Source organism: Eschrichtius robustus, chromosome 3 (assembly GCF_028021215.1).
Source record: "Eschrichtius robustus isolate mEscRob2 chromosome 3, mEscRob2.pri, whole genome shotgun sequence".
NCBI classification, from domain to species: domain Eukaryota; kingdom Metazoa; phylum Chordata; class Mammalia; order Artiodactyla; family Eschrichtiidae; genus Eschrichtius; species Eschrichtius robustus.
Genome location: NC_090826.1, coordinates 167,494,585 through 167,514,895, shown reverse-complemented (window position 1 = coordinate 167,514,895; position 20,311 = coordinate 167,494,585). Strand labels below are relative to the sequence as shown.

At 51.9% G+C, this 20,311-nt stretch overlaps 1 protein-coding gene across 1 annotated transcript in view; it reads left to right on the top strand.

Annotated features, from left to right (window-relative positions):
• Positions 1–20,311, top strand: part of CAPN2 (calpain 2) — a 55,274-nt gene that overhangs the window by 14,135 nt on the left and 20,828 nt on the right. The window contains exons 3-6 of the mRNA XM_068541775.1: positions 16,147–16,265; positions 16,797–16,930; positions 18,042–18,210; positions 19,419–19,502. Of these exons, the coding sequence (XP_068397876.1) occupies positions 16,147–16,265; positions 16,797–16,930; positions 18,042–18,210; positions 19,419–19,502 (506 nt within the window). The remainder of the gene's footprint in view (positions 1–16,146; positions 16,266–16,796; positions 16,931–18,041; positions 18,211–19,418; positions 19,503–20,311) is intronic.

Genomic DNA, 20,311 nt, shown 5'->3' with positions numbered 1-20,311 from the left:
GGGCCGTCTGTCTCATCAGCTTCCCGGAGCAGGCATGTGCGGTACATCTCAGGTCCTGGGGTGCCCCGGGGACCACAGAGTGACTGGGTGTCTGGGCACGGCATCCTGGCACTGGCATCTCTCCGTGTTGACTCCTCTCTTGCTGGCATGTCCCCCCGCCCCAGGGGCAGACTCTGTCAGCTGGCAGGTGCCTCTTACTGCCCCTGGCCAGGCACAGATTTCAGGAAGGTCCCGGTCTCCTTGCACCTGTATCTACTGTGTAGCAATCTGCCCCACCATCAAAGGCTTGAAGCAACAGCAATCATTTTCTCGTTCTCTCCTGTGGTCCTGAAGGATAGATAACTGGGCTTAGCGGGGGGACTCTCTCAGGGTCCCTCGTGGGGTTGCAGTCAGATGGGGATGGGCTCAGGTCACCCGAGGGCCCCCCACCCATGTGTCTGGTGCCTGGGCTGGAGGCTAGTCAGCTGAGTCTCCAGGGTCTTCCTGCATCCTGTGTGGTCTCTTCCATGGAGGCGTTAAGGGAGCTCCACTTCTTACACGGAAGTTATAGAGAGAGCGCCTCAGAAGTCACAGAACATCACTTCTGCCGTATCTGTTCACTGAGACAGACAGAGGCCCACCAGCTTCAAGGGGAGGGGTGCAGATGCCACCCCCTGGTGGGGAAGGGCACGGTTCTAGAAGAACATGTGAAACCAGAAATATCGTGGCTGCCATTTTGGGAAGTTGCCACGGTTCCTCCCCTTTGAATAATGGTCTTGTCCTTCACCGCTGGTGACCCAAGGCTGCTCGGATGCTAGCCCATCGTGGTTGGGGCAGGTGTGTTCTCTGGGACTTCCCAGTATGCAGGGCGGACGGGCACTCAGCGGGCTGGGCTGGTGCTGCCAGCTTCAGGACTCCCTTCACCTGCTGAGGTTTCCTGAGACACCCTGCCGGGCCCCGAGGCCCTTTCTGCTTCCATTCGGCCAGCGTTATTGGGTGCCTGTGACCGCAAGAGCAGTGGGCTGGGACTTTAGGCAGAAGAAGACAAACAACAACAACCAAAAGCCCCGCGGTCCTTTCTCCACACCAGACTCTTCTCGTCTCCAGCTCCTCCTCCCACATCCATCTGGTCCTCTCTGTTCTGGGTCCTTAATCCCTCCTCACGCCTCTCCAAGCCTCTCCACCTACCAACCCCCCATTACTCCACGGTGCGCCTTAGTTCTCACCTGGATTCCTGCTCTGGGTGCCTGCCTGTCACCGGTCCATTCTGACGTTACTGCCAGAGGCCCTGTCGTCAGGGAAGTGACGGCCAGTGGGGGAAACAGTTAAATGGACACATTAAATATAAGTTCTGATCATGCTGTAGTAGGGGTCAGCTGGGTTGCAGTGTGAGGACACAGGAGGGGACGGCAAGGGATGGGACAGTCCCCAAGGAAGACTAAGGAAGGAGGTGGAGGGAAGGTGTGGGGCAGAGGAAGCAGAGCAAAGTGTGTGCTTCCCCAGCAGGAAGGAGCCCATTCTGGAAAGCACAAGTGCTATTTTCTTGTGCCTGGAGGGTCTGTGCAGAAGAAGAAAGGGTGAAAGGGAACCTTCGTTTAAATTCCCTCGGGGTCAGTTCAGACTCTGCAGAAGTGTAACCCATCTCCAGACTCTGTCCCCCCTAGCCCCCCGGTGTCCTCGCACCCCCTCTGCCCTGCCCCCCACCCTCCTGGACAGTGCCACACCACCCCCCATACCTTCCGGTGCCTGCACTTGACTTTCTCTCTCCCTGCAAGCGCTTCCCACCCCACCTCCACCTCGCTCTCGGGACCAGTCCGAGCTCCCCTCTGCGAACCCCATGCCCCTACAGCCCGTGTGCCCTGTTTGGACTTGAGTCCTGGCGCTCTCCCCCGTCCTCTCTGATGGTGTTTCCACGTTGTTCCCCACGCCGGCTGGTGAGCCCCTGAGAGTGCGAAGCACCCTTCTCTAGACCTGGCTCAGGAGGGACGTCTGAGACCAGACGGGAGGCAGAAGAGGCACGTGCGCCAGAGTCGGTGCTCAGAGGCTCTCGGGGCGGCTGGTGTGCCCGAGGAGCCACGGGAAGCAGCAGTGAGGGGTGCTGAGGCCGGGCTGGGGGTGTAGAGCTCTGCGAGGCTGGCCCTGGGCTTCATGTCCTGTCCGCTCTTTCTCCTCCGAGATGAAGAGCTTCCTCAGCCTGTGTTGCTTCCCGGAGCACGTGCTCCACGTTGACAGGGTCCCTGCCCTCACAGAGCTTCCGTCCTCCTGGGACTGTCAGCAGGCATCACGCCCTAGAGTGATGGAGCTGCAGTGGGAAGGTGGGCCGGGAGCCAGCACCTCCTGGGTTCTCTGCTGCACTTCCCTGTGGGTGGAGGAAAGACAGTGATGGTGGGAGGGAAAGGAGGAGAACGCACACAACAAACATCACGTTCCCCTCTTGAGAGAACTTCCAGCAGCCACAGATGTAATCCGCGTCACCATGCCGGCCCCATCCACCCCCCCCCCCACTACAGCGGGCCCCAGGCGTCCTCGGCCTGCGCTCAGCGCTGACCCTCAGGACTGGACACAGAGGCCCGTGGAGCACAGCTCTGGAAATTTACCGACGTGGCTCGGCATGAATTTATCTTTTTAGAAGAGGGCTCTGGAGCTTAAAGGAGCTATTCATGAGGTCCGCCCATGGGTGCTGTGTGCTCAGAGGGTGGGGATCTGGGCTTGCCAAGTGTGTGCAGTGGAGGGAAGCCTGTGTGTACATGGTCACGGTCACAGCGAGGCCGCAGAGGAGCCGGACAAGGGCAGCCCAGCTGGGGACAGTTGAACCTTTATCCAGATAGCCTGGGTGCCCGAGTCCAGGAGGGTGAGGCAGCTGTGCTTAACGAATGAGCCAAGATCCTACTCAAGCCTTCTTTTCCCAAGCAAATTAGAAGGGGAGCGGGAGGTCTGAACTAGGAGGGGATTCCTGAGGTCCCTTGAGAAAAGTGGCTTAAGCGATCTCAGCAGGTGCCCAAGGGTGGGCCAGAGAGAGCCACACTAAATAGTCATTGAACAAGTGAATAAATTCAAAATTAATGCATGAATACTCTTCTGCCGTAGGCACAAAAACAGTAAAATTTTGTGCGAAAACCCATGGGAAAGGCATGCAGGGAGAGAAAGTGAGTAGCAAACTGCAGACACGGGGGAGGCAGTTTGGTTGTTAAAGGAACCTCTTGCCTTGTCTTCTGTGAGGGGACAGAGCAGAGAAGAGTCCGCGAAGCCATACTCAGCCCAGGGGGCGGGTATCGGGCCCCTGGTCCTGCGCTGGGGTGGGGCTGGGCGTAGGGGGCAATGGCCACAGTCCCAGGTGAGGCACGGGCAGGGGTGAAGGTGAGGGGCTCCATCACTGCAGGGGCCATTCTTGGGTTTTGAGTAAATGCGTTCGTGTCTACATCCTCGTCAGTGCGCATCCTTTACCTTTATTTACCGTCCCCCCTTCCCCCTGCTTGCTTCTGAAGATTTGGCAGGGGCTCAGGATGATGAGACAGGCCCCAAATGCACTCAGCAGGTCACATTCCTCCCCCATCTCACCCCCTCCTCCTTGCCACCTACCCGCCCCCACATCCTGAGCTGTCACCCTTTCCGAAACAGGGCGTAACTCATCCTCAGTCGAGACTTCACCTCTTCTGGGCCTCAGTTTTCTCCCTTATAAACTTAGAAGATAAAAAGAGCAAACCCTCAGAGACAGTGTTCTAAATGCTTGACTTTTTTTCTCCCATTTAATTCTCAACTCTGTGAGGCCATTTCCTATCAAACCCATTGTATATATGAGGAAATGAGCACAAAGTAGTTTGCCCTGAGTCAGAGCCGGAATTTGAACTCCATGTTCTGGCTCTGTTGTTTGTTAATTTTGGGGGTGTGAGTGGGAGGGAAACCTGACTCCTCCCTAGAAAATGCATATATTTGCAGACATGCAAAATGTGCACACAGTGTTTTCGGGTTCCAGATCTCTGAAGCCCATCCAGGACCCCCAGTTTCCCTTTTTCATCTGATCCTAACAACCCTTTGAGGATATGTGTATATTATCCCCCTTCCACAGCTGAGAAAACATGGGCTCAGAGAAATTAAGAAATGTGTCCAAGATCACACAATCTTAAGTGGCAGGATCAGGATTCAAATCCAGGTCAGTCCTCCTAGCTCTATCCAGGGGGTCTTTCCCTTCTGGTTCGGGGATCACCTGGAGGCCCCGCGGGGCTATGGGTGCCTGTGGAGCCCCTGCCCTGTGCCTGGGATCTGGGAAGGCCAGCCAAGGCACTCCTCCCCCTCTAACCTCCGTGGTGGGTCAGCACATCAGCCCAGCCGCAGCCTTACTTGGGACCCATCAGCACCCAGGCTGACAGCACCCAGTTCTCACCCAGCGGGCCAGCGCTCCCAGTGGGCAGGCACCCTGCAGCGGGCTTGTGCACCTCCTCCTAGCTCAGTGCTGGCAGAGAGAGCCCCAGGACAACGTGGAGTGGACTTGTAGAGGGGGTTGTGCAGGAAGGGTGATCCCTAGGGCCTGGGCTGGAGGAACGAACCCGGCCAAAGGGGACTGACAGGGCAGCCGAGAGCCAGCATCTGAGGAACCCCGAGAGGGTGGAGTTGGTGCAGGGGCCTCCTGGTGCCAGGAGGCAGAAAGGTGCACGGGAAGGTGAGAGAACGCGGTGTGAAGCAAGATGAGGAACCAGTGAGGGCAGTTCTTTAAGGGAACGGGCAGGAACACAGCCTCCAGAGAGACACGCCTTTTATAGGGATCCAGAGGTCCCCACTGGGGAGGGCAGGGAACCTCTGCTCCCACCTAAGTCCAAGTTCTAGGGGCAGGTCTGGCGTGAGGTCTGGACTGCCCCCGCCCCAGCCTCGGCTGGTTTCCTTTCTCTCGTGCTTTTTTTTTTTTTTTTTTAAACAACAGCTCCTGTTTATTTATTTATTTTTATTTATTTATTTAATTTATGGCTGTGTTGGGTCTTTGTTTCTGTGCGAGGGCTTTCTCTAGTTGCGGCGAGCGGGGGCCACTCTTCATCGCGGTGCGCGGGCCTCTCACTGCCGCGGCCTCTCTTGCTGCGGAGCACAGGCTCCAGACGCGCAGGCTCAGTAGTTGTGGCTCACGGGCCCAGTTGCTCCGCGGCATGTGGTATCTTCCCAGACCAGGGCTCGAACCCGTGTCCCCTGCATTGGCAGGCAGATTCTCAACCACTGCGCCACCAGGGAAGCCCCTCTCGTGCTTTTTATTTGCTCCACCCCTAGCCCCGCTCCAGACTCCCAGAACCCTGCCTCTCCCTTTTCCCCACTAACCTGCTCTCAGTCATTTTCACGTTAGGGCATGTAAATGCACGGGTCCCTTTCCCTCAGTACTTGCGTTCGAGGTCCCACCTCAGTGCAGGGTGAGGACTGTTCTGTCCCGGGAGTTTCGTCTGCACGTGGTGCAGATGTGCAGAGGAAGGGGGCAGTGGGCTCCTGTAGGGAGGGGCACCCAGGTGGGCTTCTAGGATAGGCAGCAGGGCAGAAGATCCCCCAGCCTCCCTCCCCAGCCTCACAGGCCTGTACTGGCTGAGTGTCTCCCAGGACAGAAAGGAGGGGCAGAAGCTTAGCTGGGTGTGGGGGGAGCCCGGATGTGGGAGTGGTCAGCCTGTCGAGCCTGCGGGCAGGCCTTCGGGGTGGTTCAGGAACCTCTGGGCAGGGCCCTGTCTGCCTCAGTGATGGACGGGGCCAGCAGCCACCTGCTGAAAGGAAATGTAGCAGGGAGCCAGGGTGGTCAAGGACCTCTAGTGACCTAGCTCTGATACCTGTCCCTGCTTGTGTGCAGGGCTCTGGACAGACCGAGGCAGGTATCAGGCTTCCAGAATGAGAAAGGCAGATGAGAGGTGGTGAGTCAGAAGGTGTTAAGTGTTTAGATAGGCCTCGCCTCATTCCTCAGAAATTTTTTTGGCCTAAACCCCCCCCAAGAAAAGGCATACAATGAAACCATATATTATAAAGAAAAATAATCAATTCTATAGACAGGACTTCCCTGGTGGCACAGTGGCTAAGAATCCGCCTGCCAGGGACACGGGTTCGAGCCCGGTCTGGGAGGATCCCACATGCCGCGGAGCAACTGGGCCCGTGAGCCACAGTTACTGAGCCTGCGCGTCTGGAGCCTGTGCTCCGCAACAAGAGAGGCCGCGATAGTGAGAGGCCCGCGCACCGCGATGAAGAGTGGCCCCCGCTTGCCGCAGCTGGAGAAAGCCCTCGCGCAGAAACGAAGACCCAACACAGCCATAAATAAATAAATAAATAAATAAATAAAATTTTTAAAAAAAAAAAAAGAATGTCTTGATTTAAACTGATGTCCAAGATGTCCCTAAAGTTAAAAAAAAAGGAGGTGATGAAATAATATGCAGAGTGTTATCCCATTTAAAAAAAAAAAAAAAAAAGAATCCTCCTGCCAATGCAGGGGACACGGGTTCGATCCCCGGTCCGGGAAGATCCCACATGCCGCAAAGCAAGTAAGCCTGTGCGCCATAACTACTGAGCCTCCGCTCTAGAGCCCATGAGGCACAACTACTGAAGCCTGTGTGCCACAACTACTGAAACCCGCGCGCCTAGAGCCCGCGCTTCGCAACGAGAGAAGCCACCGCAATGAGAAGCCCACGCACCGCAACGAAGAGTAGCCGCCGCTCGCCGCAACTAGAGAAAGCCCGCGCACAGCAACGAAGACCCAAAGCAGCCAAAAATAAATTAAATTAAATTAATAAATAAAGTATAGACAATCCAGAAAGAAGAGGATGTCAAAACCTGGAGAGAGGAGAAAGAACATGGGTGCTGTCAGAAGGACCTCAGCCACTAGAGGTGGGCCCTGCAGCTAGTGTTGATGCCTGACAGCTGCTCACTGGGCCCCCGGGGGAGATCTGGTTCTGAGCAGCCCAGCTCCTGGAGAACCTCCCAGGGTGAGCCAGCGGCTCCAGTGAGCTCCATGGTCCCTGCCTGTGTGAGATGTCAACAGCAAGGGTTCCAGGGTCAAATAAATTTGGGTAACATTCATATTATACCCAACTCCCCTTACCCTTGGGAAGGTCACAGTGTGTAATTATTGAAAGGTTCTGAGATGTCTCCACACTTGACCTGGTTAGCTTTGCATTTCCCCAACTTACTTGACCACAGAACCCATTTCTCAAGGAACATCTGTTAACCCCAAGGAACTAGTTTCTACAGAACACACTTTAGGGGACACAGGAATAAGTGACTTGATTGGTTGTTTGTTCTTACTGACTAGAGACCAGTTATTATGGAAGACTTTACCAAAAAATAATCATTTTCATTTAGAAGACTTGATATGGAGCTACTTTTTTTTTTACTGCAAATACTGACATAACCAATTATCTATTGGTTAGATAATAAACTAGGCAATAAAGGCAATAAACTAGAGTTTCTGGTAATAAAACTACAATTTAAGCACATAGAAGGCACATGTTCTATATAATAAATCATCCAAAAATAACTTCAGATTGTGAAGATATGAATTACAAAAGGGGAGCCAATACTATGTTCGCCCATTTTTTCTTTATTTCTATTTCCCCCTTGTTGTTGTTGCTGTTCTGTACCTTGCTTTGTTTCACTTAACACATCTTGGAGATTATTCCGTATCAACAGAAAGCATCTTCGTTTTTTTTTAGGGCTGCGCAGAATATTGTCGTAGAGGGAACATAGTTTGTTTCACCTGTTCTCTATGGATGAACATTTACCTTTAGTCTTTTCTGTTGCAACCAATGCTGCAATAAATAACCTTACACGTACATTATTTTCACACATGAGTATGTCTGTAGGAAGATTACTACATGTGGAATTGCTGGAGCATATTGACGATATCCTCAAATTGCCTTTGTCGGGATTGAGCGTGTACATTCCCCCACGCCTCTCCAAATGATCATGCTTTGACCTTTGCAATCCGAAAGGTGAAAAATGGTGTCTTAGTATAGTTTTATTTTATGTTTCTTTTATGATGAGTGAGGATAAATGCCTTTTAATATGTGTAAGAGACATTAATTTTTCCTTTTTCCATTAACTGTTTATATCTTTGCCCATTTTTCTATTGAGCTTTCATTTTCTTCCTTTTAAATACTAGGAAGATTTATATATCACTTGTGGTCTGGGATCTGAATAACATATTTTTCCCTATTAATTTTTAGTTTGACCTTGCTTATTGTGATTTTTTTTTACCATGCAAATTTTTTTTACTTTAATGTAAAGTTTATCATTTAAAATTTTTATGGCTTCTAGGTTACAATTTGATAGCCTATCACCACTCTAAGATTATAATAGAATTCTCCCATTGTCTCTTCTAGGATATATAGATTTATAAATATATTTATAATGTGAACATATTAAAATATAATATATCATATAAATACATAAACAATAAATATGTAAATAATACAAATGGCTAGATTTATCATATTTATATATAACATATAAATAATATAAAGTACATTGTTAAGATATATAATGTTATGTTTATGTAAATATTATTCCATTTAGAATTTATCCCCATGACAAGATGAGCTATAACTTGATTTTTTTCTAGATGGCTACTCAGTTCCAATTCCAGTTGTGAATAATTTATCTTTACTAAATTCCTATGTTTGGAACTATTTCTGGACTTTCTATTTTGTGCCATTTATGAATCTCTGTATGCTCTTGCACAAGTTCTGTACTATTTTAAATATTGTAGCTCTATATGTGTTTTAACAGCTAATAGAGCTAGACTCCACTCCCTTTAGATTTTTTTCTGGCTAGGCTTTATGTTTACTTTTTCCTTGTAAATTTTAGGATCAGCTAAGTTCCAATTTTTAAAAAATCCTCTTGCTATTTTTATTGGGACTGCGTTAAATTTATAGACTGACTTAAGAGGAAGTGCCAATTTTATGATGATGAATCTTTTTAGCCAAGAATGCGGGCCACCTTTTAAATGGAGTAAATGATTGTCTACGCCTCTCCAGGCAGGGTGGTGTCCTTGGAGTTAGCTATAAGGGTGAACCACACTAGTCAGAGAAGTCTTGAACACTGTTGGACATAAACAGCGTGGCTGGAAGCCTCTGTAATCAAATGAGGAAGCATAACCATCCCTCCCAGAAGAGAGCCCTGATGTGAGTCGGAGGCAGTTGTCAGGATTCTAGAACTGGGTCGTGTACAGATGCCACCTTGAAGGAACAGTGCCTGCAGCCAAGGGACATAGCTCAAGCCAAGCTCACAAAGAAGGAGCCAGGGAAGAAATACACTAATCTCACTTTCCTCCCTCCCTCTGGTCTTTAGGGCTCCCCGCTGGCCAAACCCTCCCAGCAGCCAGAGGCCCCGGGAGCCCACAATTTCATCCACTGAGGTCAGCTCTGGGGCAGAGGGCAGGATGGAAAAGGGTGTAGGCTGGATGTGGGGAGGCAACCAGAAGGTACCCATCCTCACCTCCAGCTCACGCAGTCTGGCACTCAGGCCCCCAAGACAGTTGTGTCTGCTCTGAGATAAATGGAGTAAATAAAGATCAGAAGGTTATCGCCTCCTTCTGCCCCTTCTAAAAGGACTTTGTATCTGGGCAGGAAGGCTAAAATCATGTAACAACTGGAAAACCCACCAGGAAGGGAAGGCAGGAGTTTTGTGGTGCACTGTTCAGTGACACATCCCCTGAGCGGTCTGGGCGGCCACCCTCACCTCTGCCAAAATATCTTCTTGTGTGACTGGAGAGCAGAGCCAAACAGACAAACAAATGAGCACGAGGAAGAAATATTTGCTCAAGTCCAGAGTCCCTTATAGATACATAATTTAAACACCCGTAGAAAACTACACACCGGATCTTTCTTTTTCAAGCCCCATCCATGTGGCAACATTCCAGGAGAGGCCTTGGTGACTGGCAGGCACCCTCTCAAACCAGTTTGCACCACAAGTGGTCTGGAGCCCCAGAGGTCAACGGGTTGTCTTGCCTGGCCCGTACCAGCTGGCCTGGTTTTGTTGTTGTTGTTGTTGTTGTTGTTTTAATAAATTTATTTATTTATATATATTTTTGGCTGCATTGGATCTTCGTTGCTGCGTGCAGGGTTTCTCTAGTTGCGGCGAGCGGGGGCTACCCTTCATTGTGGTGCGCAGGCTTCTCATTGTGGTGGCTTCTCTTGATGCGGAGCACAGGCTCTAGGCACGCGGGCTTCAGTAGTTGTGGTGCACGGGCTCAGTAGCTGTGGCGCATGGGCTTAGTTGCTCCGCGGCATGTGGGATCTTCCCGGACCAGGGCTTGAACCCATGTTCCCTGCATTGGCAGGTGGATTCTTAACCACTGCGCCACCAGGGAAGTCCCTGGCCTGGTTTTATCCAGACCAGGATGTGACTGACCCAGACAGGCTGTGCCAGGAGGAGACTCCAGTGACTTCTCCAACCAGGTCACCTCTACAGAAGCAGATCACCATGGGATTACCCAGAGGAGACGGGTTTTCATAAATCATTTTAGGGAGAGTAGATTGTGACCTTGATAGGGAGAACCCTCAGCCCGAAGGAGTGGCACTGTGTGAGGCTACAGCTAATGAGGGTGTAGAACGGGTTTCCACGTGGGGAGAAAACCCTCAGGCGGACGTGGCCATCCAGGCAGAGCGAGCAGGAAGCTAGAGAGAAAACACTGTGCAGCCCAAACACTGAAACATAATGGAGTCACCTCTCAAGGACAGAAGCCCCCAAGACCATGTTTTGTGAACTGGGTGAATTAGACATTGACACCTACTTGTAAAGGAGACTGTTCAGATTATACATTAAAAGCATGTGCTTTGCTCAGACAGATCTGACAGCCACTCATCAGCTGAGACCTTGGGGTGAGCCACCCGATCTCCTTACAGAGGGTGGTAATAGTACCCACCTACCCCAGATTGTTTTGTGGCGAGGAAATGAGATAACGTCATGATACTTTCGACTGAAAAAAACGCACAACCTAAAAGTCGCGAGTTATGTTTTATTCGGGGACCTAACTGAGGACTATAGCCTGGGAGACAGCCTCTCAGGTAGCTCTGAGGGACTGTTCCAAAGAGGTAAGGGAGGAGCAGGATATGTAGGAGTTTTTACTGAAAAAAATAATGTAGTGGACATCAAAAGATCACCGCTAATCACAAAAAAACAGACATCTCAAGTTAATGATTTTAGTGTTTTTCTATGTATGGGAAGATCCAAGAGTCTGGGCTCATTGAAATTATTCCCTAGATATGCATCTTAACTATCTAGGACCAGTTTTTCTCCATCCTGAATCCCCTCAGGGTGCCCTGTTTGGGTGGCTACCGTGGCTGATGGCTTGATGGCCGCAACATTGTTGTTTCCTGGAATGACAGGCAACATTTTGTTGTTGTTGTTTGCAATGCATGTAAAGCATTTTAGCACAGGGCCTGGCACACAGTAAGTCTCCGTGAATGTAAACTACGATAACCGTTGTCTTCAGATCTTGTTACTGAGAAAGCTTATATGAACAGATATTAAATAAACTTTAAAAATGGGCTCTACATAAGGGAGCTTCCCAACTTAGTTAAAAATATTTTGCTGCATGGGGTGAGGGAGAAAGTTAAGAAATCAGAATAATAAAATAGGATTTCAAGTGCTTCCACCTTATTAGAAATCAAGATGTTCTTCTAAGTGGCTCTAAGTCTCCCTCAACTCCAGAATTTGGAGACCCGATAAAAAAACTTTGAACCTTTGACTGTAAAATGCATCTAACTCTTGTTGCTTCTTGCTTGTGCTGTGATCTTAGTGCCAGGGTCTTGGCTGTGCAATGACAGGCCATCGTCCTGTTGCTGTAAGGAATTGCATTGCAGTGAATGGGTGATATGTTTTAATATTTCTGAGCCAAGGATATTGGGGTATTAAGATACAATGTAGGATTTCAGGAAGCTGCCAGCTCGTTACCCCTTAGTTTTAAATTTGAATTGCAGTTGGATTTTCCTAGTTAGAAGTGGAGTCTTTCCCTAGTTAGAAGAATCAGATACTCTTAACCAAAGGAAATCTTCAGCAGGGTATGGTTTTTAAACAAAACCCAGGATTTGGATTCAGAGGATTTACATGTAAGACCTGCTAACTGTGTAGAACATAGACTTCCTGAGCTTCATCCAAAAAAGGTGATAATAATTAGGATAATCATCTCATAAGATTTCTGTAAGTATCAAATAAAATGTGGACCATGTTCTTTGTAAATTGCAGAGTATTATATACAATGTTAACTACTTGTTATTTCTGTTTATTTATTTATTTATTTTTTGGCTGTGTTGGGTCTTCGTTTCTGTGCGAGGGCTTTCTCTAGTTGCGGCGAGCGGGGGCCACTCTTCATCACGGTGCGCGGGCCTCTCACTGTCGTGGCCTCTCTTGTTGCGGAGCACAGGCTCCAGACGCACAGCCTCAGTAGCTGTGGCTCACGGGCACCGTTGCTCCGCGGCATGTGGGATCCTCCCAGACCAGGGCTCGAACCCGTGTCCCCTGCATTGGCAGGCAGACTCTCAACCACTGTGCCACCAGGGAAGCCCCTACTTGTTATTTCTTTCATTCCTTCTGGTGGAAGGAGCACAGACCAGAAGTGAAGAGTCTAGATTCCTGTCCCTGTCTGCCCTTTCCAGGACCTGTGACCTCAAGAAACTTAATCTCTCTCTGTTTTTTTTTTTTTTTTTTTTTGGCCACACTGTGCGGCTCGCGGGATCATAATTCTCTGACCAGGGATTGAACCTGGGCCCCAGCAGTGAAAGCGCAGAGTCCTAACCACTGGACCACCAGGGAATTCCCTTTTTTTTTGTAACTTAATCTCTAAAAGGTACAGTTCTGTCGTCTAGGAGACATTCTAGGATTATGAATCCTTTCAGAGGAAACATGTTAGATTGGAATAGGAAGGGATGAAGAAAGCAATCCTCTCTGAAGGGCAGGGGGAGATGAGGCCTTGCTCCTCCCGGGGTGACCAGGAAAAATACTTCTGGGACATGAAGGAAAAAAACAGGGAGCCATGAAACGTGGCCACTGATTTCTGGGATGTCGCAAGAACGTCCAGGTCTGGTGGTGAGCGGTAATCTGAGACACGTGTACAGTCAGCACTGACCTAGATGTATGACCCACAAAAAGAAAAAGGAAAAGGCATCACTATGAATTCAGTCACTGTCCCACGAATAGCAGCACAGTCAGCTGTGACCTCCAACACTAAAAAACAATCGACAGGTCCTGCAGACACACACTCGTGTGATGCCTACACACACGCACAAGGGAAAGGCATCGACTCCTGGTACCACGGGAAACAGAACCAGGAGGGCGTTAAGATGGCCCCCCCCCCCAGAGTCAGACAGACTGGGCAGCTCTTCTGAGGATTTGACAGAAGAGCTAGAGGAACCATGGGAATAACTGGTTTCAGGACAAATGTCGCTGAAGTTCCTACACTTGGGCCCACTTTATCCACAAGCCTGTCTGCCTCCATGTATTGACAGACCCAAGTCATTTTCCAAGATTCCTAGAAAATCTCAAATAACCTCAAGAAAAATAAGAATCACAGGCATCTCCAGGTTCTCAAAGAAGGACTAAAGTCAGGAGAAGATCTGAAGTTGGAGGAAGGGGAATAGATTGAAAAGGAGGAGCTCATGACTCGAAGAGCAGCTGTCACTTGGTGTAGCCATCCTCCAGGACAGACAGTATGACAAGGTCTAAGTGAGAGAGGGGCGGGTGCTCAGAAAAGGCCTGAATGTCATCTGTTTCAATGACGGTCTGGTTCCTACAAGGCAGCGTATGGAATCAAGCCGGGAAAAGCTCCTCTACCTAGATTTCCATCCTCACCAACCAGGGGCTCCTTCCCCAGGGCCAGTGCTTAAAACCCTCACTGCCAAGTTTCTCTGCAAGCTCCTATTCTCAGTGTGTCAAAGAGTCTCTAGTTTGGTTTATATAAAGATCTAGTTGACCCAAAAGGTTGTCTCTGACATCTGACAAACACCACACCTTTTAAACTCTTCCTTGTCGTGTTTTACTGTTGGCAGTGCACTTAACCTCCCAAGCCTTGCCATCCTCAGCTCTAACATGGAGATGGTCATAGCACCATCCTCATAGAGCTGTTGTGAGAAATAAATGAAATGATGAAACTGCAGTTCCTAGAACAGTGGCTGGCACATAGGAAGGCCTCATCAGTAATGGCTACTGCCCAAGCTCCCCTAGCAGTCAAGAGGCAGGAACTGGTAGCCCTGGCTAATGGGTCAGGAAATAGGGACATGATCTGTTCTTGTAACTGAGAAGTCCAAGGCAGGTGTGGCTTCAGGTACAGCTTGATACAGGGACTCAAGTGATGACACCAGGACATGGTTTCTCTCTCTCCAGCTCTCAGCCCCTCTTCCTCTGAGTTGGCTGCAAGATGGCTTCAGCAGTAGACTGTACCTCATTGTAGAGCCAATGCAGTAGAAGAGGGCACCTGTCCACTCTCTCTGAAGCCCCAGGAGTGGTCTCCTCATACCTCCCTGGCTCTGGCTGGATAACGGAACCTTCCCCAAGCGAACCATTGAAGCCAGAGAATGTGCAGCCTAGCTTGCTGCAGATCCACCTCTGGAACTGGGGGCAGGGCCAGCGCTACCCAAACCTCTCAGGCAGGGAGGAGGCAAGGAGACTTGCTTCCCAGAGGGTCACTGGTGGCGCCAGGAGGGAAGAGATGGCCGCCGAGTGGAAAACTGTGGTGAACCCACAGCGGCCGCCCAACCTAAGGAGCAAAGGGATTTAACTTCCTTTGGCTACCGACTGGCTGGTTAGGGAGGGGTGTGCCTCCACTTCCCACAGGGCCAGCGTGAGCACCTAGAGGCCTCAGAGCTGTTCCCCCATCATTGCTAAGTGTTAGCAGTTCAGCCGGTTCAGCAACTCTCAGGACACCAACTAGTCCACAGAATTCAAAGATTGCGGTGAATTTCAGTAACACTTTTTAAAAAGAGTTGACATTTTTTAAAAATTTTATTTATTTATTTTTATTTATTTATTTTTGACTGCATTGGGTCTTCGTTGCTGCGCACAGGCTTTCTCTAGTTGCAGCGAGCGGGGGCTACTCTTTGTTGCGGTGTGCAGGCTTCTCATTGCAGTGGCTTCTCTTGTTGCAGAGCACGGGCTCCAGTAGTTGTGGCACACAGGCTCAGTAGTTGTGGTTCACGGGCTCTAGAGCACAGGCTCAGTAGTTGTGGCGCATGGGCTTAGTTGCTCCGCAGCATGTGGGATCTTCCTAGACCGGGGCCCGAACCCGTGTCCCCTGCATTGGCAGGCAGATTCTTAACCACTGCACCACCAGGGAAGTCCTTCAGTAACACTTTTAATAGACCTGCCAATTAATAAAAATAAACCCAGCCACAGAAATCAAACTCATCTGAGGCTATTTCCTATTCTTGTCATGGGAAATTGTAGGAAAGTGCACATTCCTTAAGAATGGAGTAAACTTCCTCATCCTCGTCCCAGAACACCCCCATCAGTCGGGCCTTTTATCTCGTGGCAAACATGACCCCTCCCTGCTACCAGCTTGCTTCTGACCACCTGAAACGGGTGTGTGCTTTACACACATGCTCTCGTCACGCCTCCCAGTTACTCACGTGTCACAGAGGAGGGCACCGAGGCTAAGGGGAAGCCAGACTGCCAGACAGCCAACCATCTGACTGTCCCCATCCTTGACTCCCACGTGTGGTACCCACACACCCGCCCAGAGATGTTCCTCGCCCGTCCTCAGGGAGATAGCCCAGGGTGCCTTCTCAGACTCGGGCTCTTGCATTTGTGTCCGTGGGGCTGCCTGCCGGTGTCTTCTTCCTCTTCCTCAGACTCGCCCACCTTTACGCCCTGTGTTGTCAGAAGCCTCTGCTGCTGAATTGGAGTCCTCACTCCACACAGGCTCGCTGCCATGCACCTTCGGTGGACCAGGCACAGAGCCGGCTGTGAGGACACAGTCCAGCCATCACAGGGTTCTGCGTCCTTCAGGGAATGAATTCTCCCATCTCAACTATCACAGCGAAAACATTTCTCCCTCAGCATTCCCTCAACGCATCCCCCCAGCCCTCCTCCATACCCCTCATGTGAGGACCGGGGGGAACACCTGTGCCGGGCTTGCCTTAGGCCTCAAGTGCCAGAGGTGGGAACAAGAGGTTTAACGTCCTCCCGGCACCGCGACCTCTCTGATGAGAGCTCCTTACACCGTGTTCACAGGTGACTGCTGGCTGCTGGCAGCCATTGCCTCCCTCACCTTGAATGAAGAAATCCTGGCTCGAGTCGTCCCCTTGGACCAGAGCTTCCAGGAGAACTACGCGGGGATCTTCCACTTCCAGGTAACTTAAGGGTTGGCTCGAGCTTCTCCTGAACGGGTCCTGAGGGCTAGGAGCAGGTGCTGGGGGCCAGGCACAGTACTCTTCTATGAAGGACACTGAGAGACAGCAGGAAGCTGCCTGGCCGGTCGCCGCCCTGGGGCCCTGTAAGGGCAGCGATGGGGAGGAGGGCGGTAGGGCAGGGTACTCAGGAAGTAATTCCCACATTTTGTTAAGAAAGTTGATTATTTGGGGTCTGATGTGAAGGCACTGCTCACTGTCCTCCTTTTATGCCGGTAAAGGAGAAATAGTATTTTTAAAGGCATAAGGCACAGGGCAGAGTGCCGGAGGGGCAGGTGTGGCCTGGGAGGGAAGGGCAGGTGCCTCTGCGCTCGCTTCTCGGCGAGGCTGTACCTGCAGGAGGAGGACCAGAGGGAGCGTCTCCTCCGGGATGCGACGGGCTTGGGGAAGCGGCGCCGAGGGGCCGGGCAGGGAGGAGGCAGCCGTGGCTGAGGCTCGCGACCCGCACGCTGCCACCACCTCCTCGTCCTGCAGTTCTGGCAGTACGGCGAGTGGGTGGAGGTGGTGGTGGACGACAGGCTGCCCACCAAGGACGGGGAGCTGCTCTTCGTGCACTCGGCAGAGGGCAGCGAGTTCTGGAGCGCGCTGCTGGAGAAGGCCTACGCCAAGTAAGTGCCCGCTGTGCCCGTCCCCCGGCAGCCTGCCCCCAGCTGCCCTGCCTTCTGGGAAGCAACACGGGAGTTAGTCAAGGGCTGTCCTGAAGAGAAGTCCTATTGTACAGAAGGACTACTCTGGACAAAATTGGGCTCTCAATTCTAGGAGATAACGCACCCAGCTATTGCCGTTTTTAACCAAATGCACAGGAACAAGTCATGGTACTGATCGTGCTGGCCTTGAGAAGGACCTCTGCGTCCTTGGCAGGTCATGTTACATTTTTGTCAGCTAAATACAGCAAAGAGTTGCTGCCCGTGGGCAAAACTATCCATCGCAGAGGTCGGAAAATGATGCAGACTTGCCCACGATACATAATACGCTGAGTGAAACTGGTTTCCCCTAGCCCTCCCAGCCGGGCCCCCGCCCCCCCCCAGGCTGCCCGGAGCCGAGCTTGTCCAGCGCTCAGCACTGCCCATTCTCAGCGGGACGCCCACGTCGGCCCCCCGCTCCAGAGTGGCCTGGTCCTGGCCCTGCTGCCTGGGCTCCCCTCGGGAAAATGACCGGCTCTCAGGCATCAGGAGGATTTCTGTTCCTTCCAGCCCCTGCCAGGGAGGAGGGCCAGGAGTCACACACCCAGCTGTGAGAATCTGGGGCCTGAGGTGCTACTAAGTCTTATGCTCTAAGAGTAGAGGTAGGGAAGCCACAGGGCGCCAACATCGCCATGGGGAGAGACCAGCCCCTCCTAACACAGCCCAGGGAAGCTGCTTTCATTACTGAATTGTTTTCTCTTAAGCTATAAATGCCAAACAGCCAATTTAGCAGACCTCCGCTTTCCTGCCAGGATGTAGAAAGAATTGATATGGGAGGTTGGGCCAGATAAACACCGAGGTCCTTCCAACTCTAAGGTTCTGTGAGATTTTTCCAAAAACTTCACAAAGTACCAGGCAGTGGTAGCTGTGGGGACAGTCACTTGCCCTCGTGGGCACCCCGAGGTGGAGACAAACCAAGGAAAGACTGAGCAGAGGGTCCCTGGAGCATCCAACAAAAGAGGCATGGGGGGAGGGGCACTTGGAAAAGCAGAAGTGTCAGCACCAGGTGGCAGCGGCGTCTGTCCCCTTCCTGCAGGATCAATGGGTGTTACGAAGCACTCTCGGGGGGTGCCACCACTGAGGGCTTCGAGGACTTCACCGGAGGCATCGCCGAGTGGTATGAGTTAAGGAAGGCCCCTCCCAACCTGTTCAAGATCATCCAGAAGGCTCTGCAGAAAGGCTCTCTCCTTGGCTGCTCCATCGATGTAAGTCCAGGCCTCCCTCCCTGGCCGCACCCCCATCTCCTCTAGCTGAAATGAGCCTCCTCCAACAGTGACCAAAGAAACCCACTGCCCTCATTCCCCACGTGGTTAGCGCATCCTTTGTCCACCATATTGCACATCACCTGGAGCCCAGGGGTGGCTAGGCGACAACCAGGCTGGCTGGGGTACAACTGCTGGGGCGATGGTGACTCCAGCCTTTCCTTCTCCAGCCTACTTACAACCCTCAGCCTCCTTTGACTCACCACCCCGGACCACAGCTTCCCTGAGAGTCCCCTGCCCTCTGCTGGGCCCAAGGCAGGACCATTCCAGACACCTTCTGCCCCACCTGCAGGGCCTGTGACCGGAGGGAGCCCAGCAGCCTTCCCTCCACTGCTGCAGGGTTAAGGGGCCCGTGGGAAGACTTCAGAAGGCACAGGAAGGAACCATTCCCACGTGCCAGCCTTGCTGGCAAACGTCGCCAGAGGAAGGGAGGTGGGCACAACCCCTGTCCCCAAGGAGCCTCCAGGCTTTGCCTGTGCCCGGCACCGGAGCCCTGTCCTAGCTCTGGTCCCTGTGGGGACAGGGGTAAGAAGTCTGGCGCTGGGGGCCCAAGTCTGTGTCTGACTCCAGGCAGGGATTCTCAAACTTTCTCTGCAAAGCATTTCGAGGCAGAGACCCTTTCTACTCCCACGCAGCCCTTCTCATTGACCCAGACAAAAATAACAACCTCCATCAGAACAGATGGGGGAAGGAATGACTGGGGAAGTTCTCATAGAACAGGAGCCAATTCTGAAGTCAGGCAGAAACGAAGGACTGTCCTAGTGTAAACCCTGCAGCGGGCAGGGCAGCCCTCGCAGTTTCAGGGGACTCAGCACACCTGGGCCACCGATGCCGTCCAGGTGTGTGTCCTGAGTCCCCTCCACGGTGTGCCCTTTCCTGCGGGAATTTGTGACTGCGCCGGGCACACACATGAGTGCAAATGCCGCTCTCCCAGAGGGCTGCCCTCAGCCTCTTCTCTGGTTGTGAATAGCCCGTCAACACCTCAAAGAAGTAGTAGGAGGGCCTCCAGGCGGGAGCGGGGGCCCTCCACCCGGGCCAAGGCCCTGCTGAGCCCTGAGCGACGGAGGGAGGGAGGGAGGGAGGGAGGGAGGAAGGGAGGGAGGAGGCGGGATGCGGCGGCCGGGCTGGGACTGATTCTCCCGCGTTTCCAGATCACCAGTGCTGCAGACTCGGAGGCCATCACCTTCCAGAAGCTGGTGAAGGGGCACGCGTACTCGGTCACTGGCGCCGAGGAGGTAACGCCTGGCAGGCATTCTCAGGGGTCTTTCTCTTGCTCACATGATGGCGAAAGCCATTTTTGCTGCTTGCTGAGGGTGGGGCCCGCGTTCCCCAGTCCTCGCTGAAATTCAGGGCCAAGGGGATGGGCCGGCCCTCCCCAGCCCCTGCCGGCCGTGCGCTGCCCTCTGCTGGCCGCGGGTCGGTCCAGGCGCTCTGTGCCACTGAGTTCCAGAATTGTCCCGTTCTTCTGGACCAGCTAAGATAATACAACAACACTGCATCTGTGTAGTGTTCCATCCTCTTCAAAGTGCTTTCACATTTGATCTCACAGAAGCATTGGTGCCCCAATTACTGTAGTGGTCAAATCTGACTCTGCCTCTTGCCAGCTGTGTGGCCTTAGGCAGTTATTTAAACTCCCTTCTGCCCCCTAGTTTCCTCAAATTTAAATTAGAAACAGTAATAACAATATCCATGGTAGGGACTTCCCTGGTGGCGCGGTGGCTGGGAATCCACCTGCCAATGCAGGGGACACGGGTTCGAGCCCTGGTCCGGGAAGATGCCGCGGAGCAACTAAGCCCATGTGCCACGACTACTGAGCCTGCGCTCTAGAGCCTGTGAGCCACAACTACTGAGCCCACGTGCCACAACTACTGAAGCCCGCGCACCTAGAGCCCGTGCTCCACAACAAGAGAAGCCACCGCAGTGAGAAGCCCATGCACAGCAACGAAGACCCAATGCAGCCAAAAATTAATTAATTAATTAATTATTTTAAAAATCCATTGCAGATTGTTGAGGTGATTCAAACAAGTTAAGATATGTAAAGCGC